This window comes from Pteronotus mesoamericanus, unplaced genomic scaffold (genome assembly GCF_021234165.1).
Source record: "Pteronotus mesoamericanus isolate MK-2021 breed Mesoamerican mustached bat unplaced genomic scaffold, CSHL_Meso_final scaffold_174, whole genome shotgun sequence".
Taxonomy (NCBI): Eukaryota; Metazoa; Chordata; class Mammalia; order Chiroptera; family Mormoopidae; genus Pteronotus; species Pteronotus mesoamericanus.
The window spans coordinates 46,437,510-46,461,656 of NW_026555309.1; the positions used below are offsets into that span (position 1 = coordinate 46,437,510).

General features: G+C 67.1%; 2 protein-coding genes across 3 annotated transcripts; one reads left to right on the forward strand and one right to left on the reverse strand.

Annotated features, from left to right (window-relative positions):
* Nucleotides 1-467: 467 nt before the first annotated feature.
* On the reverse strand, nucleotides 468-8,826 carry FAM83H (family with sequence similarity 83 member H). Of its 2 annotated transcripts, none has more exons than XM_054590594.1 (5): nucleotides 8,762-8,826; nucleotides 5,709-6,170; nucleotides 4,815-4,979; nucleotides 4,616-4,740; nucleotides 468-4,459 (listed from the first exon to the last, which is right to left on the reverse strand). In XM_054590594.1, exons 2-5 carry the CDS (start codon nucleotides 6,153-6,155, stop codon nucleotides 1,660-1,662), a joined length of 3,537 nt encoding a protein of 1,178 aa, XP_054446569.1. In that variant the 5' UTR covers nucleotides 6,156-6,170; nucleotides 8,762-8,826; the 3' UTR covers nucleotides 468-1,659. The 2 variants fall into 2 exon arrangements, with proteins under 2 accessions (XP_054446569.1, XP_054446570.1); XM_054590595.1 differs by lacking the exon at nucleotides 8,762-8,826 and adding an exon at nucleotides 6,647-6,786.
* Nucleotides 8,827-10,847: 2,021 nt separating this feature from the next.
* Nucleotides 10,848-23,797, forward strand: IQANK1 (IQ motif and ankyrin repeat containing 1). The gene is made up of 12 exons (XM_054590697.1): nucleotides 10,848-10,932; nucleotides 15,371-15,504; nucleotides 15,626-15,790; nucleotides 15,862-16,053; nucleotides 16,124-16,249; nucleotides 22,279-22,418; nucleotides 22,498-22,552; nucleotides 22,637-22,729; nucleotides 22,845-22,952; nucleotides 23,055-23,149; nucleotides 23,222-23,356; nucleotides 23,473-23,797. The coding sequence occupies exons 1-12, from the start codon at nucleotides 10,848-10,850 to the stop codon at nucleotides 23,795-23,797; spliced, it is 1,653 nt and encodes a 550-aa protein (XP_054446672.1).
* The last annotated feature ends 350 nt before the right edge of the window (nucleotides 23,798-24,147 follow it).

Below are 24,147 nucleotides of genomic sequence, written 5' to 3' on the forward strand. Positions count from 1 at the left end.
AGGGTCCCTGCGATCCCTCTCCTCTTCCCCGGTGGGGCGGGCGGGGGGGGGGCTCCCGCCTGCCCAGCACCCAGCCTCTCCCTCCAGACTCGGCGCCCAAGGCAGGCTGGGGGCACCTGGTGCCATGGGAGGCTAGAGGCCGCAATGTATCGCAGGTGAGCACGTACATTTGGGGGCATGTTGGAATGTTTTGTTCTTGTGTTTTATTAACACCAAAATGTTCAGAATCACATTTGAGGAGCTGCGTGTTATTCAGCAAGACCTGTGGACACAGGCAGGCCTCCCCGGCCCCCGGGGACTGGAAGGCCCCAGTCCCCGCGTGGGCCCTTTGTCCGCACCAGGCCACGGGGGGTGTCTGGCAGCAGCTCCAGCTCGCTCGGCTCTCCACGGCCTTGGCCGCCTGGCAGAAGCCCCCGCCGCCCCTGCCCGGGAGGCGGCGCTGGCACCCGGAGGGCGAGCTGCTGGGGTGGAGACGTGCGCCCCGAGCCGGAGCTGCTGCGTCCACTCGGCGCCCTTGCTTCCCGCATCTTTCTCCACTGAGGGATTGGGATCCTTAACATTGAAATTTAAAAAGCTTTTTAAAAAAATACACTCCTTTCACAATCGTAGCACCTACTGTGGGGGGAGACCATCTAAGCGTTTGGTGCCAAAATGTGTCATTTCAAATCAAAATTACTCTCTGATGTTGAGATACAAGGAAGGTACGTGGGGAATGGTGGCCAGAGTTTGCAGGTTGGTGACAGAGAGGATGCAGGACAGGGAGGAGCTGGGCCCGGGCCGGGCAAGGACCATGCCCCGCGCAGGGGGCGCCAGGACCCCTCGGACCAGTTGGGCTGGGGCTCAGGAGCCACCAGCCCAAGTCCTCAGCCTTCCCCTCGCCTGTTGGGTACAAGCCTCCAGGACCAGCCCCTTTCCGGCTGCGAACACGTCCTTCAGGATGTGCGGGGACCCTTCACGAGGCCGGGGCCACGCAGGACCCACCACTGAGGCTGGAGCCCTGCTGGAGGGTCAGGTCTGCCTCAGGCCTCTCCCGGTGGCGGGGCAGCCTTTCTAGGGCCCTCTGCGCCCCCCCCCACAGTGAAAGGGTGGGGAGGCGAGGGGAGAACCGAGGTCGCCAAGAAAGGGTCAGGAGGGCGTCGGACAGGGCAGGAAGCAGGCCGCCGGCTGCCCGGGGCGGGATGGAGACAGTGGGCCCCGAGTGGGTGGGAGGCCCGGAGGGTGTGGAGCCGCCAGGGGGCGGCACAGAGGAGGCAGCAGAGCGACGCCGCAGGGTAGCCGGGAGGCTCCGAGCGCGGCAGCCCTGAGACACGGAAGCCCTGAGAGGACTGGGGACTAAGGCACAAAGAGGTGGGTCCCTGAGGTGAATGAAGGCCCAGAGGGGGCCTGAAACCCAAGGAGATGCTGGTGCGGATGCCTAAGGGGGAGGCGGGGGCCTAGAGATCGAGGGGCTCAGAGGTGGGCGTTGGGGGAATAAGGCACAGGGCAGTGAGCGGCTGCAGCCCCCAAAACGGGGAGGCCAGGGGCAAGAGGCAGGGCGCCCGCCCGGCAGGCCCCAAGTGGAGCTGCGTCCTGGCGGTGCTTGGCCAGGTTCCAAGCTGCCCAGCCGGTGGCAGTGATGCCGCCCCTGGCCTGGGCGCCTGAGCGCCCGGGCCACGAGACTCACTTCTTGCTCTTGAACGTACCCAGGATCTTGGGCATGAACTTGCCCACCTTGCTGTCCCTGGCGTCCTCCTCTGCCGGGCCGTCCGCTCCCCCAGGGCCCCCGGGCTCCTCCTTCTTGCAGAAGACCTCGAAGCGGCTGTAGACGCGCTTCTCCTTGCGCATGCTCTCCATGCGGCGGAGCAGCCGGTCGCGCTCCTCCGCGCTGGCTGGCAGCGTCCGGCTAAGCCGGCCTTGTGTCCCCAGACTGTCGGAGCGGAAAATGGCCGAACACTTGTCCTTGTCGGACATGTCGGGGGCCAGGCCGCCCACAGCGGGCGGGCGGTCCAGCTCGGGACTGCTGTGGGCTGGGGAGGGGGCGGGGGCTCCCCGGTGCTTCTGGCTGTGGGCGCTTATCTGCTCCAGGATGGCTTTCGTGTCGTCCCGCAAGTTGCTGCTGTACAAGGCGTTGGCCGTGGCGGAGGCCATGCGCGCCCGCGGGCCCCGCTCCTCTGCAGCGGCAGCCTCCACGCTGTCACCCCGGCTCAGCGACGGCCGCCGGGGGCTTTCAGGCTGCCCGTTCTCCTGCGGCACTGGGAAGCCGCCCTCATCCTCTGCACGCCGCTCACTTTTGGGGCTCAGCAGCTGCCGGAGACGCAGGGAGCCCTTGCGCAGGACCTCCATGGGGCCAGTGGCCGCTTCCTCCACGGAGCTTGTCTTCGGAGACTCCCCAGAGAAGGCAGGGGTGAGGCTGCTTCTGCGCTCCGGCACCGGGGGCACCGGGCTGCTTCTGCGCTCCGGCACCGGGGGCACCGGGCTGCCCTTGCGCTCGGGGTACGCTGCGGTGGGGCTCCCCTTCTGCTCGGCAGCAAATCCTGAGGTCGGGCTGCCCCTGGGAGCGGGAAGCCCAGGCGTGGGACTGCCCTTGCGCTCAGGGTACGCTGCGGTGGGGCTCCCTCTCGGCTCCGGCTGGGGGGCTTCCACAGGGGGGCTGTTCCGCCCTGGCGGAGAGACGGAGAGGCCCTGAGCCAGGAGGGAGCGGGAGGGCAGCCTGTTGGCGCCGCTGCGGCCCAGCGTGTCGAGCAGCTGGGTGGCGGTGAGCGTGGCTGCTCCTGGCTGCCGCTCGGCCTCCTGGTGCAGCTGCTGCGTGAAGGAGTCGCGCAGGTCGAGCAGGCAGCTCTCCAGGCTGCGCCGCTCGCCACCCGCACCCCCGGGCGCAGCCGCCTCCTCCCGCCACGCCTGGGACACGACCGCCTTGCTGTGGCTGGCAGCTGCGCCGGCGGCTCCCGGGGCGCCAGGGTCACGCGCGGGGCCCTTGTACTTCTCCAGGAGCTCGGCCACCTTGGTGGACGCGGCAGAGCGCACCGCCTCGCCCCCGGGGCCCAGCGTCTCGCTGACCGCCTGCTCCTTGTGCAGCAGCTGCACCTTTTCTGCGGTGGCGCCTGGGGCCCCACCGGTGCCCTCGGCCTGCGATGCAAAGATGAGCGAGGAGCGAAGCCGCGAGCTGCGCTGGATCAGGGGGTTCAGGCGCGAGCGGAAGGAGTCCTGCTTGGCCAGGCCTGCCTCCTCCGGGCCCTCCCGCTCCGGGCCCTCGCCGCCCCCGCTGCCGGAGCCGGACACTAGGCCCTTGGCCGGGAAGGGCGCCGGCAGTCGGAAGGCCGAGGGAAGCAGGTCCCCAGCGGCCGCCCGCCCTGTGGGGGGCGCCAGCACGTCGTCCTCGTAGGCCTCGGTCTCCATGGGCGCCGGCAGGCCCTCGTTGCCGCCGTCCTCCCCGTGGCAGCCGCTCAGGTAGGAGGCAAGGCGCCAGTGCCTTAGCCCCGCGCGCCCCTCCGGCCCGACTCTGCGCTCGGGCTCTGCCTCCGGCCCAGCCTCAGGGCCCAGCCTTGCTGTTGCCTGGCAGGGGAAGCGCTGGCCCAGGTTGGGACGTGAGGCGCCGCCGAGTTCCAGACCGCGGGGTCCTAGCCCGAAGGCCGGGTCAGAACCATAGCGCACCTCGCGCGACTCGCTGGATGGCACGTAGTCCAGCCGCTGGTGTCCGTCCATGCCAAGCTCGGGGAAGCGCGGCCCGGCGCCCAAAGCGAAGTCCTCAGGATCTGCAAAGCCAGGGCGGCCAGCACGCAGCTTCTCGAACAGGCCCTGCGGGCGCATCGGCGCCGACTGCGGGTCCCACTGGTAATGCTGCTGGTAGAGCTGGTCGCGGTGGAAGTGGCTGGTCTGGAAGCGGAAGTCGTCGCCGTGGCTGAGGAACGTCTGTCGCGACACCTGCCGTGCAGCCGCGAAGTTCTCCACGGCAGCGCCGGTGCCATCGGCGGCCGCGTAGCTGTGCCGCTTGAAGGAGTCCATCTCCAGGTGCCTTGCCTGGAAGAAGCTCCGCGGTCCCGTGAGCTCAGCGCCCGGCCCGGCCTCTGCGTCCCACCGTCGCGGCTGCGGCTGCGGCCGCAGCCCCGTGTGCGGCTCCAGGGCGCCGCCGGGCATCCGCAGCGGCTCCTCCCGGCGGAAGGCAGACAGGAAGTGGCGGTCGGGGTCTAGGAAGGAGGGGAAGCCCAGGCCCTCTTCCCTGGGCGGTGGGAACAGAAGGTGCGCTCGTTTAGGGAAGGAGAAAGGGGTCGGCGCGCCGGTCACCGGGCCGCCCATGAGGGGCCCGGCCCCCGAGTACGGAGCCAGGGCGTAAGTGTCCATGCGGGCCAGCGCCCCGGCCGAGGGCACCAGCGGCTCAGACTGCGCGAAGAGGATGCGGAACTCCTCGTCGAAGCTGGAGACCAGCTCGCCCTGGAACACGTGCGCCAGGCTGCGGTGGATCTTCTCGAAGGACCACATGAAGCTGGGGGTGGGGCGGGGCGAGAGTCAGATGGAGGGGGCGAGGCGGGGCCCGATGGGCAGGGCCAGGCCGGGCCAGGGGGCGGGGTGGGGCGGGGCTGCGGGAGGAGGGGCTCTGGAGCGGAGGCCCCTGCGTGGGGAGGCCCTGGGCTGCACGCACCTGTAGCTGCCACTCATCACCACGGCACAGTCCACCAGGAGGAACTTCTCCTTTACGTGGCCTTTGAAGGACTTCCCCGTGCGGCAGTAATAGGTGGGGCCTGCCACAGTGCGCACGCGCAGGAACTGGGGAGAGAGGCGTTAGGTGTGCGCGGAGGGATCTTCCTCCCCTCCCGGCACCCCGCCCCCGCGACACTCACGTCCACGTGGTGCAAGTTGACACGGCACTTGTCAGCCATGTCCAGAAAGTGCTGCGCATTCATCTCGTCCAGGAGAATGTAGACAGGGACGCGGCGCGCGGCCGCCTCCAGCACCTCGCTGAGCAGGTCCACATCGGTGAACATGTCCATCACCACGGCCACCACCTGCAGGGTCGGGCCAGGGACCAAGAGCAGAAATTGCTGCCCCGCCACTCTCAAGCCATACCTCTGGATCCCCCGCAAACGCTGCAACACGGCCGCTAGAGTGGGGCCCGTCCAGGAAGGGGGTCGGGGGAGGGGCTGTCAGGCAGCGTGCGCAGCTGCTGGCCAGGCGCAGGGAGCCCGTGGAGCCGTAGGCGGACACCAGGCCCGCACCCTGTTGGCAGAGGGCTCCCCTTCCGCTGGGGTTGGGGCTCTCCTTGGGGCAGAGCCCTGGAGGGGGCCAAGGAGAGATGAGTGAAACCCCTGCAATCCCGCCTACCCCCCCATGTCTGAGCCCCCCCCACCCCGAGGGCAGAGGCATGGTCTTCAGCTCCTGAACCCGCTGCCTGTCCACGAGGTTTGACAGGTCCTTTTGCTGTTTGCCAACTGCCTGATGGGGGGTAAGAAGCCCCCTGCTGGGTGGAGAACAGGACCAGAGACAATCGCATAAACAATAAACCTGGGCCTGGAGAGGACCCAACCGCCCAGAGCCTCCGATTCCCCAAGCGCTGACCACGCCACGTGCCAGCAAACCTGTGCAGAGGATGCAGCACCGGCCTGCAGTGAGCAGACCCTTGGTGGCCCCGGAAGCCAGGAGGGAGCCCTCACCACGGTGGGGCCGCCCAACCGCGCTCACCTTGCCCTGCCCCGTACCCTGCCCACCCCCGCCCCGCTGCGCCCAGGGCTGTGCACCTGCTGGGCAGAGCGGATCATCCTTCGGGCCTCGTCCTTGATGCTGGGGCTGTCAGGTGGTGGTGGCTGCACCAGCGTTGTGACCTCGGTGCCCTGGAAGCCGAAGGTCAGGGGCCAGCCCAGGTCAAGCTCAGGCACCGCCTGGTCTGAATTCACGGGCCAGTAGGTGCCCGAGGAGCCGTCCATGTCCATGCTGGGAGGGGTGCCTTCAGGGGGCTCCTGGGTGACATGCTGGGGGGGCCGCAGGTGGCGGGTCACATGGTCCAACTCCTCAGGGCACAGGAAGGCAGGCGCCCCCTCGGAGGCCAGGAAGCGGCTGTAGGCCTCGGGCCCGCCCTCCGCCAGCGCGTCCACCGCCAGGCGGTAGTACTCCTTGTAGTGGGGCGGCAGGTACCCGGGGGCCAGCGGGTTGTCTCCCTGCGAGGAGCTCTGGGAGCGGCGGGCCATGTTGGGGCCAGGCGCCTGGGGAAAGGCGGGGAGACACATTACCCGGGCAAAGGCACTGGGCCCCTCCCCAGCCCCGGGCTCACGCGGGCACACGCCGTGGAAGGGCCACTGGAGGCCTTGGAGCCCAGAGGCCTTCAGGGGCACAGCACACCCGAGGGGTCCCCAGCGGGGGGCCTGCAGCTGAGTACTGGCTCCCAGGCGGGGCTCTGGCTCCACACGCCCCCACTCAGGGCAGCTGTGTGGCTCCAGTGGCCTCACGCACTTCTGCTCCCAGGCCACCTCCCCCCGCCCCCCGCCCCCCGCCCCAGAATAAACTATGACTGTTGGTATTAAAAAAAATACCAGGCTGGATTCTTTATTATGATATTCACATCTTTCTTCTGATTTCCTGACAATGACTTTTTGTGGGCCCCTGGCACTGTGCACACGTGACAAGCTGAGCAGCCCACGGCCTGGCCGTCCCTGGGGCCACGGCCTCTCCGGCTCCTCACCTACTCGGCATCTGCAGCTGTGAGGGCTGACCGGAGGGCACGTCGCGCAGAGCCTGCCATTACGTTCGTCCAGCTGGGGGCCGGCCGAGGCCCCACCCACCGTCCCATGCCACACCTGCGCCCACCCGGCAAGGTCTCACTCGGAGCCACAGGAGCCCGGCCTCCCCCCGCAGCCCCCCTGCACGCCCCTGCAGGCCTGGGCCGCTGCCTCCTCCCCGCATGAGCTCAGAGCCCCGTCCCCGCCCAGCCCAGCCCAGCATGGCAGCTGTGATCTTTCCAAGTCCCGTGGCCACCGCCCCGCGCTCCCCCGTGCTCCCCGCTGCTCCCCGCTGCTCCCCAGGTGAAGCCAGGGCCCTCTGCTGCGACCGTCAGGCCGCCCGGGGCCCCGACTGGGCCTCTCCGCCCATCGCGCGCGCCCCAGCCTCGCAGCCTCCCACGACCCCGCCGGGCCAGGCGGGGGCCTCCCGAGCTCCCCGGGCCCATCGGCACGCATCCCGCACCCGCGTGCCCACCGGTCCTCCTGCCTCGGGAGAGCCCCACCCTCCTGCTCCAGCCTCGCTGGGGCTCCGGGGGCTGACCCTGGCTGGGGGAGGGGCCCGAGGGCCCGTGCCCCCTCCCCACATGCCGTTGGGCCCGGCTGACGGGGGCATCAGAGCAGTCACCCGTGTGCCATTGAGTCCACCCTGGGTAGGGCTGCTGCCTGGTCCCAGGGAACCCGCTCCAACACTGTCCTCTGGCAGCTGCTGGTTACACCGGGCGGCCATACGGGCCTCCCTGCCCCAGGACCAGGTCGAGGACGCCCACACAGGGCACAGTGGGCGGGCCTGACCGTCCGGGTCCCACGCGGCACCTGACCGCAGTGGGGGAGGGTGTCTGTCGGGGCACTGTGGTGTGAGAACACACGGGTCCGGCCTGACCGCGCACGGCTGGGCGGCACTTCCCATGTTGGGGGCGACACGGTGGGAGGGGGATCCCACACAAACTGTCCAGGCTGCACACCATGAGGGTGGGGTCCCCTGGCGGGTGAAGAACCTGCTCACCAGACAGGGCTGGTCAGGGGGGCGACCTCGGTGCCCTGTCCCGTTGCCCATTTCCCTTCATGGGTCTGCACCCCCTGAACTGCGGTCGGGAAGGCGGCCACTCCCCAGCCTGAAACAGAGAGCGGAGAGCCTCACCCGTGGGCCTCCCCGCACAGCGCACAGCGGCCTGCCCGCGCCTGTCCTCAGGGAGGGCGGGTTCTTTTCCCACCCAGGCCGATGACTCAGCAGGAATCCGCTCCCCAAGGCTGACCTCTGACCTCTGACACCAGCCAGACAAAGGGTGAAGGGCCCTCGGGGCTCCGGTGGACTCCCACCAGGGACCTCCAGACCGCGGATCTGATCTTTCCCTCCTCACAGGAGGGAGGGCAGGGACCCCGTGCCAAGTGTGGGGGTGGGGGAGGAGGGTCCCTGAAGCAGGAACCCAGAGGCGGGTGGGGGAAGGGTTCACCACACGGGAGAACGGACGTGAAGTCGAAGTGTTGCCATTTTCAGGGCGCACACCGCAGGAAGTCAGTGCCACCCAGGGAGTTAGCGGTTGCCTGGCTCCGTGTCCCATCCACCCGGCCGAGTCCCGGGACGTGAGCGCGAGAGAACGGGCCTTGGCCTCTCTTCCTGGACTCCAGGGAGGGAGCCAGACGGAGCCCTGGCTCTCATGGCGGCCTGGGCGGGGCGCCCCCGGGGAAGGGTCCGGGACGGGCCCAGCGCTCTCCCCACACGTCAGCTAGGCCGCGGGGCCGCAGGGAGTCGGGCTGGCCTCGGCAGGCTCGCCCTGGGCCCCGGCCCACCCGGCTCTTCCCGGGCCGGCATCGTGCGAGGGGGCCCGCGTCCATGCCGGCTCAGGGGGCCGCCGCGCCCCCGGCCCCACCCGTCTAAGACCCGCACACACGGCCGCTGTTACACTCCCACCGCCCCGCTCTGCGCCGCACGGCCCCGGCGCAGGTGCCGGCGGGAGGGCCACCAGGGGGAGGCCGCGTCGAGGGGCACCGCGCGTCGACCCCGCCCCACTCCACCGGCCCGGCCGCGGCCTCCGCGTCCCGCGCGCCCCGCCCCGTCCCAGCCAGGGGAGGGGGCCTACCTGGCCAGGTGCGCGGGGTCTCAACAGAGGGACTGCAGGAGCCGACCGCCGCCCAGCGGCCTCGCGGTCCGGTCGGTCCGGCGGCCACTCCCTGCCGCGGCCCGCCCGCCGCGCGGCCTGATTCACGAGCCCGCCCCCGCCCCGCCCGCTCCCGCCGCCGGCCTGCCCGGGCAACACCTGGGGGCGGGGCAGCCCCACCCGCGGCGCGCCTGCATTCCTCCGCCCGCCCGCCGCCGCCCCGCCGACCCCGGGCCCCGGGCCCCGGCTGCGCCCCGGACCCCGCCGTGTCCCCCAGTGGCGCGCCCTGGGGCCCCCCCCCCCGCGCGCTCGGAGACCGCCGGAGGACCGAGCCCCTATCAGCTCGCCGAAGGCTCCAGGTCCCTACTCCTGACCCCTAACCCACGCTCCGGAAGTCGAGGTCACTGGGAAGTTCCGGCTCGTTGCTAGGAAACGGGCCAGCTGGACGCGAGGGGCGGAGCTTCTGGTCTGGCCCCAGAGTTGGGGTGGCAGGTAAGGCAGGTGAGGCTGCGGGGACGGCGCCCCGCCGGGGGCGTGGCTGGGCCTGTGCACCCTGCGAGCGCTGGGGACCTCCCACCACACCGGGATGCCCCCTACTCCGGCGCCGGCTCAGAGGACTCGCTCCTCGCACACACTCACGCCAACGAGTACCAGGGAGCCTGCGGGGTTTTCAGGGACCCTGTGCCCACAGATCCTCCCACATTGATGCCCTCCCTGACAGAGGAGCCTTGCACACCACGGACACCTTTCCACAGAAATGGATCCCACATCTACAGCAGCGCCCCCACGGGCCGGCCCCCCACAGGCCCACCCCTGTGCACAGGCGGAGGCGGCGCACTCATCCCCACAGGGACAGGGACAGGGACAGGGACAGGGACAGGGCCTCCACGCGCCCTGGCCCACAGCCGTGCCCACACCCGGAGGGTCCCTGTGCCACCGTCCATCGGCCACGTGCATGGGGCCTCACAGGCGCACGGGGTCCCCCGCACGCGCACGGGCCCTCCTTGCACACCAGGTCCAGCCCGAGCCTGTCGCCCAGGCACACCCCACTGTCCACACGGGGACGGGGACCCCGCCCACTGACCTCCTCCCAGGGGCCCTCCCCACAGACCTCTGCACACTGATCGGACCCCACAGGAGCTCTGAGAGTTCCCCGCGCCCCGGGGACCCTGGCCCCACGCACAGGGGCCCCACGCACACCAAGGCCGGCGCAGCCGCCCTCTCTCCATGCACGTGGAAGCCCTCGGCTGCCCCCCACCCGCGCCAGGGCCCCCGGCACCTGGGACCCCGGCTCAGAGCCCCAGCTCCCACCAGACCCTCCCTCAGGGGCCCCCACTGCGCCAGCACTCAGCCCCCCACCACAGGGCTGAGCCCTCCCTCCCCATCCCCCTCCCCCAGGCCCTGCGTTCTCAGGTTTCAGGGCCAGCGGCCCCCAAGCACTCAGCTGCCACACTGCACTGGGCCCGCGTGGCGGAGGCTGGGCCTGGGGCCTGACCACGGCGCGGCGTGGCTGTGGGTCGCCTGGCGGTGGGGGAGGCCGGGGCCCCCCGACCCAGCCTGGGGTAGCGGAGGTCTCCCAGGGGAGTGGACTTTGGGGTCAGCCTACAGACCAGGGGGAGGGGCGTGGCTTCCAGGCCCTGACAACACCTGCCCAGGCCAGGACCAAAGAAGGCGGGGGAGCGAGGGGCCAGCAGGGCCGCGGCCTGCGCATCAGCACGAAGCGGTCGGCCGGCTGGCCGCCCAGTGGCTTGGAGCGGGGAGAGGGGCCCAGGGCGCTGCCCTGGGGGCCGTGGTCAGGACCTGGAACCAGGGCAGGGCTGAGCCGGGGGGGAGGGGCAGGGGCACGAGCCGCGTCCAGGCGTCCAGGCGTCTCGCCACGCGTCCCCACTCACGCCGCTGCTGCCCGCGTGCCCGTGCGCAGGGGCAGCCAGCGCAGCCCAGGTCGGGGCGCCCGTGGTCCCGCGATCCTGTCTGGCGCCTGCCGATGGCCCCCCAGGCCCCGGGGCGCCCGGGGCCTGCGGTGCTGCCCCTGCCTCCCTGAGCTCCTTCCTCCCCCCCTTCCAGGAGCATGAGCAGTAAGAAGGCGGGGCCCACAGCGGCCTCAGGGAAGCGGCAGGCACCGCCCCCCGGGGCCCCACGCAGAGCGGCTGCCGGTGAGTGAGCGCCCTCCGGCCTCCAGGGACCCCGCTCAGGCACGAACTTGTGAGACCCTCTGGGCAGCCACCCGGCGCTCCCTGAGAAGCGTCAGGCGTGGGTGTGGCCCACTGAGGACTCAGAGGTCAGCTGTCCACCCAGGCCCCGGGGCGGGGCCGGGAGCAGCGTTCAGAGGGGCACAGCTTTACCACACGGCGAGGGCAGGGCTTGACCCCACGCTGGGATTCTCGGGCGAGCACGCGGCCCACTCCGGCCGCCCATCTGTGCTCCGCTCTACCTGCTGCCGCCGCTCTCTCAGGCCACCCCCCGCACCCGCCGCTCCCAGGCTGAGCGGTGACAGCATGTCCTGGGCTCAGTGCTGCTGTGGGTCAGGCAGGGCGCCTCCTGCCAGGTCCCCCGCCCCCCGAGTCCCGCTTTCCTCGCTCACGGCCCTCATGGACGTGTCGGCTAAGCTGCCAACCCCCTCCAGGCTGTGACCCCCGGTTCCTCAAGCACCAGGCCCGCGGGGCAGGGGGGGGCCTGTGCTTGCTGAGAGAGCCCACCCTGTCCCCCTGGGGTAGCCCCTCTGCGTGGGGTGGGCTTGCTGAAGGCCCGAGACCCCAGAGAGCTCTGAGGTCATAGGACCAGGCTGGATGGCGGTGACCAGTCTCCACGCCAAGCCGAGGTTACACCCGCCTTCCCTCAAATAGCCCCAGCCGCGTCGGAGGCGGCCGCCCTCCTGGAACAAGGATGACGGCCTGGGTGCCGCTGGCTGCTTCCGCGGTCAAGCCCAGGAGCCCGCGCTGCAATAAACAGGAGGGCAGGTGCGCCAGGAAGCTGGGCTGGGGGCCAGTCCCTCCGCTCTGCCACTTGCTGACCGCCCCCGGGGCCGCCGCCCTGCCCACCCCCGACGCTGCCCTGGACGGCGCCTGGCCAGGATGCCTGCGGCCCCTGCAGGAGCACCCCCGTCTCCATCTCCCTGGACACTCGCCTGCCTGGGCTCCGCTCCCTGCCAGGCGCCGGCCTGAGGAGGAGGCACGGTGCCGCGTGGCCTTTGCGGCACCCTGTGCAGTGCCAGCCTCACTTTGCAAACGTGAAAATGGGCCCGTAGCTGCCCCATGGCCAACCTGCCTCCCCGCCCTCTGCGGGCACCTCTAGGCCACGCGCGCTCACCGCACCCCCGATCAGCAGAGCCCCCGCCAGCCCGTGCCCCCCAGGCCTTACCTGGCCTTGGGTCTGCAGCGCCTCCAGGCCCTCGCTCCGGAGCTGCTCCAGGGCCATGGCCAGCTCCAGCCCCTCCGCGCGCACCCAGGCCTGCTCCTGCCGCAGCTGCTGCAGCCACAGCTGCTCCTCCTGCCGCAGCTGCTGCAGCCACAGCTGCTCCTCCTGCTGCAGCTGCTGCAGCCACAGCTGCTCCTCCTGCTGCAGCTGCTGCAGCCACAGCTGCTCCTCCTGCCGCAGCTGCATCTGCAGCTGGACCTGCCGTCGCCGGTCCTCCAGCAGCAGCTGCTCCTGGGCCAGGCCCAGCTGGACCTCGTGGAGCCTCAGCAGCTCGGGGCCCAGGCTCGGCATGCGGCCCCCTGGCTGGCAGCCGTCCATGTCCGCAGTGGGGACTAGCGCCAGCTGGGACCCCGGGGCAGCGGCCGGCACTGGCCTCCCTGCTGCCTGCGGCTGCTCTGGCCTGGCCGCCCTGGGGTGTCCCTGGGGAACTGGCTTGCTGCTGGTCACGTGCGCCACAGGGGCCACCCCTGTCTCCTCCTGAGGGCCCCCTGCGTGGGAGGGCGGGGGCTTGGCCGCGGGGCCCTGCTGCCTCGAGGCCTGCTGTGCCCTGCCCGCCCTCCCGGCCCGGGGTTTGCGAGCTCGGCTCCGTTTCCCAGGCATGGCCCGGGTCTCGTGTGTGCTCCCGGCGCCCGGCGTTGTTGGCGGGTGGCCTGGACCCTGAGGGCCCCGAGGGCGGCCCCGAAGGCCACGGTGGGCCCTCTGCGGCTGCTGTCCCTTGCGCCTGCCCTGCCCCTGGGCTGGTGCCCGCAGCACTGTGACTCTGGCCCTGGCTCTGTCTGTGGGCCTCGCGGCCGACTTGGGGGCCGGGCCACGCCGGGGAGTTTATAGGGACTCGGCGGCGGCTCACCCGGCACGGAGGCTGACTAACGCGTGACACAGGGCGCAGGGCTTTACGGGCCACAGGCCTTGTCGGCCAGGCTGGGAGGGAGACTGAGAAAAGCCGGAGGAGGCGACTCTTCCCAGCCAGACCGCCAGCTGTGTGCAGGGCGAGTCTGGTCCTGCCGAGGGCGGGCACCCCCACCCCGTCCCACCCCGGTCCCGGCACCAAACTCCAGCCCACAGGGCCAGGGGCTGCGCCGTCCTGCCCCGCGCTGGCCGTCCTGACGCGGCCACCGCGGCCACAGGCGGGCCCGCCCACTAGCACGGGGGACGGGCCCGGGGACCCGCCGAGCATCGCCCAGGCCAGCAGGAAAGAGCAGCCCCGGGGCCCCGCTGCCGGGCGCACAGCGGAGAGGACGGAGCCTCTGGCCCAGCCCGGGGGCCTGGCTGCCCTGGGCTCTGGTGCCCGAGCCCTGGCCTTGAAAGGCTCCAGCTTGTGGGCTGAGGCGGGGCGGCAGGGGGCGCGGGAGCTCTGGAGGCCTGGCTAGGGGTCCGGCGGCTCTGCCCACAGGGAAGGAACCCCGAGGAGCCCCCCAGCCAGCCTTTGATTGTGGGGGACGCAGGGCCAGCCTGAGAGCCAGCGTCCCCCGGGTTTCCCGCTGGGAGGGAGGCTCCAGGTGGCTTCCGCCCAGCGCTTCCCCAGCCAGCGGGCCCCTGACTCACACCCACGCCCAGCCCAGCCAGCTCCCCGCACTGGACGGACCGGTTCCCCCGGCCCAGCCCGGCCTGCACCCTGGGCTCAGCCTGTGATCCAGAGGCTCGGGGGGAGGCCGACTGCGGCCCCAGTGCAGGTGGACACACAGAAGGGGGGGGTGGCCGCGGGGCTCCCCAGCGCCTGGGGCCCCACAGCCCGGGGCAAGGCGGGCACGGCCACCCCCGCGGCACGTGCGTGCCCTGGATTTGCTGTGCAGGACGCGGCCTGGCCGCTTGTTAACGCTGTTGTGGGGGTGGGTGCTCCCTAACAGCCAGGACGCGGCTGCCCCATGGGGGCGGGGGGCCCATAAACACCTTCTGAGGTCAGGAGGGGGATGGGTCCACACGCGGGCCTCGCTGACGCCCGGCGCCCCCAGGGAAGCCGGGAGAGAGCCGCCAGCCGCCAGCCGCAGAGGAAGACGGGCCAGCAGGCAAAGGGCCCCGCGGGCCCCAGTGCCCTGCAGCCCGCTGGGGGCGGGGAGGGCTCAGGGCAGGCTGGCCGGGAGCAGGCTGTCCTGGGCCGCGTCTCGTGTCTTGCGGGGTGTGCGTGAGTGCGTGCGAGTGCCTGCATAGGCGTGAGCACACGTGTGTGCACATGAGCCTGTGTGTGAATGAGTGTGTGGGCTCAAGGGCCAGCCTGTGGCACGCACGGAGCAGCACGCCCCTCCCGGGGGCGCATGGGGAGCCCCGTCCTCCCTGCTCCCACCTCCCCAGCCCCACTCCCCGGTGAGGACTGGGCTGGGCGGCTGGCGCCGTACCTCCCGGGGGCGCAGCCTCTTGGGCAGCCGCCTCCCCTCACCCTGCAGGGCCCTGGGCTGGCGGGCTGCCCTGCTTCCGTCCCTGACGCGGAGGCTGAGTTGTTTGCTCGTGTGCTGTCGCCCTCCGGTGGCGGGAGCCAACCTCGTGGGGCGCCGCCTCTGCCAGCCCCTGCCTCTCTCGCTCCTTCCTGGGGCCTGTGCCCTGGCCTCTGTCCCGGTCCTGTCTTCCACTGGGGATTCCCAAGTGTCACCGTCACCTGAACCTCCCCCCTGTGCCCCAGACCAGGCTCAGCGGCCACCTCGGCCCTCTCCTGAACGTGACTGAGCCTCCAGCAGGCTGGGCCGCCCTTGCTGAAGGCCAGCCGGCCTGCGGGGCGTGCGGCGACTCGGGGGGCCAGGCCGCCTCGCGGCTTGCGGGGTCGAGCGCAGCGTGCGGGGGCCCCCTCCTCCGAATGCCAGCTGGCTCGTGGCTGAGACCGTGCCTCCGCCGCCTGGGCCAGCCTTGGGCAGAGTGCTCCCCACGTGGCCATTTCTCTCCCCTGCCTCAGTTTCCTACCGACATCTCCAGCTTGTCCTCCCAAGCGAGGGGGGCCGGGGGGGGGCAGCTCAGAGGGCTGGCAGTGTCCCCGCTGTGCCTGGAGACTTCCTGTGGAGACCCAGACCCTTCCCTGTCCTGGTGGCCCTCCTCGCCCCGCCTCGTTTGCTCTCTGCCGGTGACCGCGTTGTGCAGATCCAGAACAGTCGCCCCTTGGTCAGGTGTGGGGCGGGGGGGCCGTCAGAGCCTGGCAGCTTCCCGGACTGTGGCTTGGAGCGGGCCCTGGACCCAGGAGCCCTCTCCCCACCCCAGGGCCCACCGCGGAGGACCGGGCGGCCACTGTCATCCAGTGTGCCTTCCGGCGGCTCCTGGCGAGAAAGGAGCTGGCCCGCCGTCGGCAGGAGCACCGGGAGTACCTGGAGCAGATGGAGAAGCTGCAGCAGGAGGTGAGGCCCCCGGCAGGGGACAGGGTCCCAGGGCCTGTGGTGTCAGGTCTGGGGCCGGGGAGCTGAACGTGCGGGCCCCTCAGGGAGAAGGACGGCGACCTCAGGGCTGTGTCCTTCGCAGGCCTTCCTGGCCCTGGTGCGCCGGGAGCGGGAGGCGGAGCGGCGCCGGCAGGAGGAGGAAGCGAAGGCCGAGCAGCGACGGCAGGAGGAGCGGGGGCGGCAGGCGCGCCTGCTGGACGCGGCCTTCGACGGCAACCTGGGGGAGATCACCGCCATCCTGCAGGAGGTCAGCGGGGCGGGGGCCAGCGGGGCGGCGGGCGGGCGGCAGCGGACGCAGGTGACCCGGCCCGGGCGCAGGTGGACGAGCTGCTGACGGACGAGGGCGTGGGCCATGACGAGGCCGGCGCGGCGCGGCGGCGACAGCGGCGTGTGGCCCTGCTGGAGTGCGAGGACGCCCGCGGGAACACTCCCATGTCCGAGGCAGCGGCCGGCGGGCAGCCCCAGGCCATCAGGCTACTGGCCGAGCAGGGCGCCAGCCCCAACTGCAAGGTGGGGGCCGGGACGGCGGGCGGCAGGCGCGGCCGGGGCACGGGCCTGGCTCAGGGCACCCCTCCCACAGGGCGCCTTCGGCCGGACGCCGCTGTACCGAGCCGCCTTCGGGGGCCACCTGGAGGCTGTGGAGGTTCTCCTGGAGCTCGGAGCTGACCCCCGGGTGTATGCGGACGACGGGAGCACCCCGGGGCAGGTGGGAGCCTTGCGCCGCCTGGGGAGTCGGTGTCCCCTCGGAGGCGGGGCGGCCGAGGCCGGCTGCCTCCGGAGCTGCGACCTGTCGCCCGGCCGCTTACTCCTGCACGGCCTGTCTCTGCAGTCCCACTGCCCCGGGCCCCCCGCACGGGGCCAGCCTGGCGACAGGTGCCGGGCTCTCCGCAGCCAGGAGGCCAGGTCCCACGGGGCCTGTGGGCACGGTGGGGGCCAGGTGGCCCACTGCCACTTCCCTTATTTCTTTAAGTGAATCTGACTTGAACAGCGAGGCAGGGCCCATCTCAGGCCCCCGGCCCGAAGCCCCCCCAGCTGTGAAGCCCTGGGGTGCTCTGGGGGCCCTGCTCCCACACAGAGGTTCCCGGGGTCTTCACTCAGTTGGGGACACCCTGCTCAGGGCCCCAGCTGCGCCCCCAGGCTGCCCCCCGAGGATGCTGCTCGGGGTCCCCCGTTGCACCCCCGCCATCTGCACCCGGGACCCTCAGCTTCCTCTTTGTTTTGTATTATGCTTTTAGTGGTGAGTTATTTTTTTAATTATATTTTATTGGTTATGCTATTACAGCTGTCCTGAGTTTTCCTCCTTTGCCTCCCTCCACCCAGCACCCCACGCCCTCAGACAACCTGCCCACCATTGCTTCTGTCCATGGGTCATGCAAATAAGTTCTTTGGCTTCTCCATTTCCTGAACAGTACATCCCCACGGCTATTCTGTGCCTCCCTGTTTGTACTTCCTAATCCCCTCACCTCATCCATTCTCCCCCTGCCCCACCTCTTTATCTTTAACCTTTGGCATTTAACTCATGATGTGTCTTGGAGTGGCCTCTTCGTATCCATCTTGTTTGGGACTCTCTGCGCTTCCTGGACTTGCATATCTGTTTCCTTCACCAAATTAGGGAAGTTTTCTTTCATTGTTTTTTCAAATAGATTTCCAATTTCTTGCTCTTTCTTTTTCACCCCTGTGATGCAAATGTTGGACCTCTTGAAGTTGTCCCAGAGGCTGCTTATACTATTCTCACTTTTTTGGGTTCTCTTTTCTTCTTCTTGTTCTGATTGGTTGTTTTTTGCTTCCTTATGTTCCAAATCATTGATTTGATTCTCAGCTGTATCTACTCTACTGTTGTTTCCCTATAAATTATTCTTTATTTCAATTAGTGAATCCTTCATTTCTGACTGGATCTTTTTTATGCTGCTGAGTTCCTTGAGATAACCAGTTGTTTTGAACACTGCATCTGACAGATTGCTTATCTCAATTTCTCTTAGCTCTTTTTCGGGAGTTTTGATCTCTTCTTTCCTTTGGGCCGTGTTTCCTTGTCTCTTCGTTTTGGCAGCCTCCCTGTATTAGGTAGAGCTGCTTTGACTCTGTGTCTTGGTAGTGGTAGTAGGTGTCCTGTAGGGTCCAGTGGCACAGCCTCCCATTACCTAAGCTGGGTGCTTGAGGTGCACCCTTCCTGTGGGCTGAGTACACCCTCTTCTTATAGTTGAGCCTTGGTTGCTGTTGGCAGATCAGTGGGAGGGATTTACCCAGATCAGTCAGCTGCAAGGACTGGCTGTGACCAGTTACGAACCATCTCCGCCCTCCACGGAGGACCAGTCGTGCAGGGAGAGGGTGGCGGTGCTCCGGCGTCGTCTGTAGCTGTCCACTGGGTGCGCTGACTCTGGGGTTTCCCGGGTGGTGCAAGCCGAGGTCGGCCCCCACCTGTGTTTTGCCTGGGGCCACCCTGCCTGAGCTATAAAGCAACCTGAGATGGCTGCTACTTGTACTGGGCTGGGAGGTTCCCAGGTGAAGCCAAGCGGAGAACCTCGGCTGGCTGCTGCTAGTGCTGGGCCTGGGGCTCACTGGGGCCAGCTGCTGCTCATTTGATAGGATTTAGGGAGTTGTGAAGCATGAGCCAAGACCAGCCGTTCATATGGAAAAGCAGGTTGGGAGGGCCTGTAAGTTAGGTGTGGCGGAATCTCTGGGGATCTCCAAGGCAGGGTACACAGTGTTAGCCAGGTTGATGGAATCTTAGATACGGCACCAGTCTGCTGGCCCTGTGGGGGGAGGGCCCAGAAAAGGGACAATGGCCTCTGCTTGCCCTGATGCCAGACACTTCAGTTCCTCCCTGAATGCCACTGGTGCCTTTCCAAGTGCCGCTCCGGCGCTGGAGCTCAGGGAGAGAGTCTGAGCAGGTGAGGCCGTGTGTGGGTTCTTTAAGAGGAACTGCTTGGGGCTCCAGCAGTTTCTTCCACCGACTCCATCCCTGCTGATTTTTGCAGCCAGAAGTTGTGAGGACTGCTCTTCCTGGCACTGGGATCCTGGGCTGGGGGTCCGGGTGTGGGGCGGGGACTCCTTGCTCCTGAGATGTCCCTCCCAAATTTTTATCCACCACATGAGGAGGTGGGACCAGCCTGTTCCACGTCTGTGCCCCTCCTACCCGTCTGGATGGATGTCGTTTTTTAAATTCCATAGTTGTCAGACTTCCATTCAACACGATTTCTGTTGGTTCTGAGCGATAGTTGTTCTATGTTTTAGTTTTAATTTGGTTGTGGTCGTGCGAAGAGGTGAGCCATGTCGGCCTATGCCGCCATCTTGATCGCAAGTCTTTCTTTAATACCCGTGGGTGGGTGGGGTGGGGAGGGCGCGCAGCAGAGCTCCGGCTTCACAAGTGGAAGGCGTGTCTGTGCGATGGTCTGTATGTCATCCTGAAGCTGAGGAGGACGCCACATCAGGGGAGACTTCCTGAGGGTGCATGGGACCCTCCTACTGTTGTAGTTTCCAGTCACTCTATCATGGTTCCCAAATAAAAATTAGTAAAATTATCAGGCATGCAAGAGCACTGGAAAATATACCCATAGAGAAAAGCAAACTTAACTAATCGAGTGACTCAGGAATGACACGGATGACAGAATTAGTAGGCGAGGACACTGGAACTTGTAACTCTCATACACACCCCCATCTCTATTTCCAGACGCTTGTAAACTTAAGAGATGAAAATGACGTCTGAGGTGAGAAATACACTGGATGGTAGGAATGGCAGGGTAGACATTGAAAAAATAAGTTAGTTAATTCGAGGACACAACAACAAACTATCCAAAACGAAAAAGAGAAAAGAAGGCTGGGGGAAGACGTGAACTGAGGTTTCTGCCTCTAGGCAGGGCCAGTGGGCCCCGGCTGGGCCGCCCGCCAAGAACAGCGCACTCGCCATGGAACCTCTGAGACGTGGTTTCGAAGACCCTGGGCATCTGGGAATGGATGGGCGGTCCCCGAGAGGCTGGAGGTCAGCCGAGTGGCCACCAAGTGTGCCCTGTGAGAGAGTCCCAGGTGGGGAGGGGCAGGGAGCGGCCTGCCGACCCGAGTTAAGGAGACAGCGTTCGGAGCCAGGGTTCCCAAGCCCACTCGTGACTGAAGGCGCCCACGAGCAGAGCTCTGCCCAGAGAAAGGGGGCTCCAGAGGGGCCCAGGGCTCCTGGGGGTACCAAGGGGAGGAGGCAGTGGAGCAATGTCTTGAAAGCGCTAAAGGAAGGGAAAAACCCCATCAACCTTGAGTTGTATGCCCAGTGCAACAATCTTCAAAATGGAAGTCAAGACTTCTTGTAAGAGACATACAAAGGCTGAATGGACCAGTCACTCCAACTGTAAGACTTGTTAACGCAAGTTGCTCAGGCAGACGGAAGGGACGCCGGACAAAAGCTGGGTCCCCACAGAGGCGTGAGGGACACTCGGAAGGGTACCTACATGATCCCATAGATAAGATATTCTCTCATCGTTTAAATTTATTGAAAAGATAATTGAAGAAACAAAAATAATAGCAACATGCGATATGCAACGGGGTTTTATAACACAAATGTACACACTGAAAATCGCACAAAGTATAGTCACTTGGCTCAGCCATGTGACAAAGTATCACAAAGTCTGGGGGGCGTCACTGGAAGCACATTGTTTCCGGTTCCTACATGGGAAGCGGCGCGGCGTCACTGAAGGGCGGTCGTGACACTTTGCAGATGTTTGCTGTAGACCCTAAAGCAGCCACTAAAATGTGAAGTGGTAGCTAATAAGATAACAAAGGAGGTAAAGTGAAATTCTAAAAAATATGCAATCCGAAAGAGAAAGAAAACAGGAAAAGGAAAATAAAGGACGGGACCAGTAGAAAACAAATAGCCAATGGCAGTTTTAAACTCAGCTATATCAATAATTTCATTAAATGTGTGTGGTCTAAACACCCCAATTAAAAGTTGGAGGTCGTCAGTCTGAATTAAAACATCCAACTATATCCAGTCTATAAGAAACAAACTTTGAATATGAAGACACAAATAGGTGAAAATTACAAGGATGAATACAAATATACCAGGATAACACTAAACAGAAGCCGAAGTGGCTACATTAATATCAAAAAACAGATTCCCAAACAAAGACTGTTACTAGGGATAAGAAAGACTCGTTTCATGACGACGAAAGGATCGACCCCTCCCACCCCAGGACAGTAGGACCCTACGGCTGTGCCGCTGCCAGCAGAGCAAGAACACGGGGAACCCAGGGCTCCGGGGAGGGCCCGTCTGCGCAGCCGCAGGCTTCCAGGCCCTGATCTCAGGAGCTGGCCAGACAAGCAGCAGCCTGTCCGTCGGCCGTCTCTGTCCTTGCTTTTGTAAGGGTGCCCATTCAACCCAGTCTTCGCACTGTCGTTGATTTACTTCTTGATCCATTTATTCTCTCATTAATTTGAGTCATTTGTTCGTAAGTGCATTAGAATATCTACTCATCATATGTTTTTTTGAAAAGATTTTTATGTAGCTATTTTTTGACAGAGGGGAAAGGAGGGAGAAAGATGGAGAGAAACATCAATGTGTGGTTGCCTCTCGTCTTGTGCCCTGACTGGGGATCGAACCAGCGACCCTCTGGTTTGCAGGCCGGTGCTCAGTCCACTGAGCCACACCAGCCAGGGCCCCTTGTGACCATCCTAAGCCGTCCCTCACTTACCTACTTACTCAGCGATGAGCACTTCGACCGCCTGCCCCCCCACTCACACACACTCTCACGCCGTGTGCTTGGCAGGGGAGTCTGACACGGGCCGCGGGCGGTCCTCGGCCCTGTCGCCCAGCCTCACGCGTCCTGGTGGCCCATCTATGCGTTTGCTCCAGCCGCGTCTCCTGCTCTGACTGTCTGTCCCTGGACTCCCCCGACCTGTGCAGCTGTTTCACCGGTTAATTCGCTGTTCCCTCCGTTCGTTCAGTTAGTGCATGTTCCTTTTTAAAATCAGTTAATCCATCAAACCTTTATCCGCTCACTATCTTATTCATAAATTCACTCATTACACTGTGCTTTTTATTTCATCTTTCCACTCATTTAGTTTTCTATTTATTCCAGTTCTGGGCACCAGCTAAGCTTCGGCCAATTCTTAAACTTCCTAGAATCTCAGGTCCCATGTGCTCATGATCGCGGCCGTGAGGAGCTCAGTGAGGCAGCGGGTGAAAGTCCCCGCAGCGCGACCCTGGCTCGGAGCCGGCGGTCCGGAACCCACAGCCACTCACCGCTCCTTTCCGTGAGAGCCCCCGCCCCGCGTCCTTCGAGCCAGCAGTTCCTTGGCTCCTCCCGTCCCCTCCGCGCCGTCCTCTAACTCGTCCCCTTTTCCCTCCGCTCGTGTGTCTGCCGTCCATTCGCTCATCCGCTCCTCGATTTCACACGTTGGAAACTTCTTTTGTAAAATACAAATCAGAGCTCACGGTTCGACAGCCCGCGAAGGAGATACTTGTGGAGGCAGCGCCTGAGTCCAGAACCCCGACCCTTCCCCAGGGAGCCCGGCCCGCGGCCCCTATCACTCCCTTGAAGGGGTGGGGCCTTGGGGACAGCCGGGGGCAGCTGCGGGGGCGGGCGGAGGGAGGGGCCCCTGCGGCATCTCAGTTTCGGGGGGCGGCTGCGCCTCGAGTCAAGGCTTCCAGGCGAGCGGCGGGACCCCGTTTCTGCGAGCGGCCGCCTTTTCTCTCAGACGAGACAGCCCGCCCTCCCCGGGGACAGCGAACCCCTGACGCGCCGTCGTCTTTAGGTGGCCTCGCTGGAGGCCGTGGCCAGCGTGCTGCAGTCCTGGGACCTGGGCCTCACCGAGGCCATGCTGCGCAGCATGGAGGCCGAGCGGCGGCGCCGGGCCCAGGAGGCCGAGCGGCACACGGAGGCGGAGGCCGAGCGGTGCGCCCAGGGAGGGCCTCCCACGCCCCCTGCCCCCCAACCCTCCCGGGCCCCTCTGATCTGCTCCCGCCCACCCCAGCCTGAACCTCAAAGTGCGGCAGCTGGCTAGGGAGCAGCAGCAGTGCCACCAGCAGGTGCGCGGGGCGGGCGGCGGGGCCGGGGGAGGAGGGGCGGCGCCGGCAGGGCTGCCCGCTCAGCCGCCCGCCCGCCCGCCGCAGCTGCAGCAGGCCTACTGCGAGCTCAGCCGGAGGGTCGCCGAGCACGACAGGTGTGAGCGGACGCGCGCGGGCAGGGCCGAGCTCACGCTGCAGGTGGGCCTCCCCCTCCGGGCCTGGGGTTCCGGGGCCTGCCGCTCCCGCCCGCGGAGGGTCCCTGGGATCCGAGAGGTACCGCTGTGCTCTGAGCGGAGCGCGGCCCCTCCTCCAGGCCATCAAAGACGCGGAGGCCCGAGTGGAGAGGCTGCGGCAGGACACCCAGAAGGCCGAGGAGACGCTGGCGGTGGCCCGTTTGGAGCTGCGGGAGCAGACGCAGAGGGTGGGCGGGGCGGGGGCCGGGCCCGGGGGTTGGGGAGGCCGCGCCCAGGGCGGGGGGCGGGGTTGGGAGCTCCGGGGGGTCGCCCTACCCTTATCTCCCGCCGGCGAGGAGGAGCCGCCCGGGCTGAGGTGCCAGGTCGCTGAGCTGCACGACGTACTGATGAAGGACGTGGGCGACCGCATCCGCGCCGACGGCCGGTCAGTGGCTCGGGTTGGGCGAGCGTCAGGCAGAGCGTTCGGCACCGGCGATGACTGCGTGGCCGCCCCCAGGTGGCCTCTTGTCATCGACCCTTCAGGCCAGGCGGCCACCTTCCTGCGCTATCAGGACACCAACTACGTGGATACCGTGAACCCAGACCAGCTGCAGCCAGAGCGGGTCCGGCTGGCGCTGCTGGGAGCGCTCAGGTGAGGCGCCGCGCTGCACGCCCGCCGGCCCCGCCCCTCGCTCCCTCGCCGCCGGCCCCGCCCCGCCCCTCGCCGCCGGCCCCGCCCCGCCCCTCACCGCCGACCCCGCCCCACAGGTACGGGAAGCCGCTGGTGTTCGACCTGCGGGAGGTGGACCTGTTCCCCGCGGTGCAGCGGCAGCTGGACGTGGTGCAGCCGGGCCTGGCGCAGGAGCTGCTGAGCCGCCGGCTGCTGCAGCAGGACCGCTACCTGTCTCTGCTCCGGCCCACCGACGGGCCCGAGTACGACCCCACCCAGTTCCAGGAGGCGCGCCTGCAGCAGTTCCGCCTCTTCTTCGTCACCAAGGTCCGGTGGCCCCCGGCTGAGCAGCTGCAGGCCCTGCTGCCGGTGCAGGTGCAGGTGCAGCTGCCCAGCGGAGGCCTGCAGTGCCCGCATCAATAAAGCCAGGCCCTGGGCCCCGCGCTGCGCACGTCCCTGTGCTTGTGTGGGGGGTGGTGGGGCTCAGCACGCGCGCACCGCCCCCCCGGAATGGGGGCCCCAGCCAGAGGGCGCCGTTTGCAGGCATGGGGTTGGGGTGCCCCCCGGGGGCCGGCAGGCTAACCAGGCTTTCCCGATGCGGAGCAGCGCCGTGTGGGGCAGAGCTGGGAGCCTGGAGGGGCAGGTAGGTGGGTGTGGGTGGGTAGACACACAGACCGAGGTAAAATGTAGTCAATTTTATTCTCCTTAAACCACAAAATAGAGTCTTTGGTTGTACAAACATCACTAGTTACAGTCTTGCCGGGAGGCCCCGG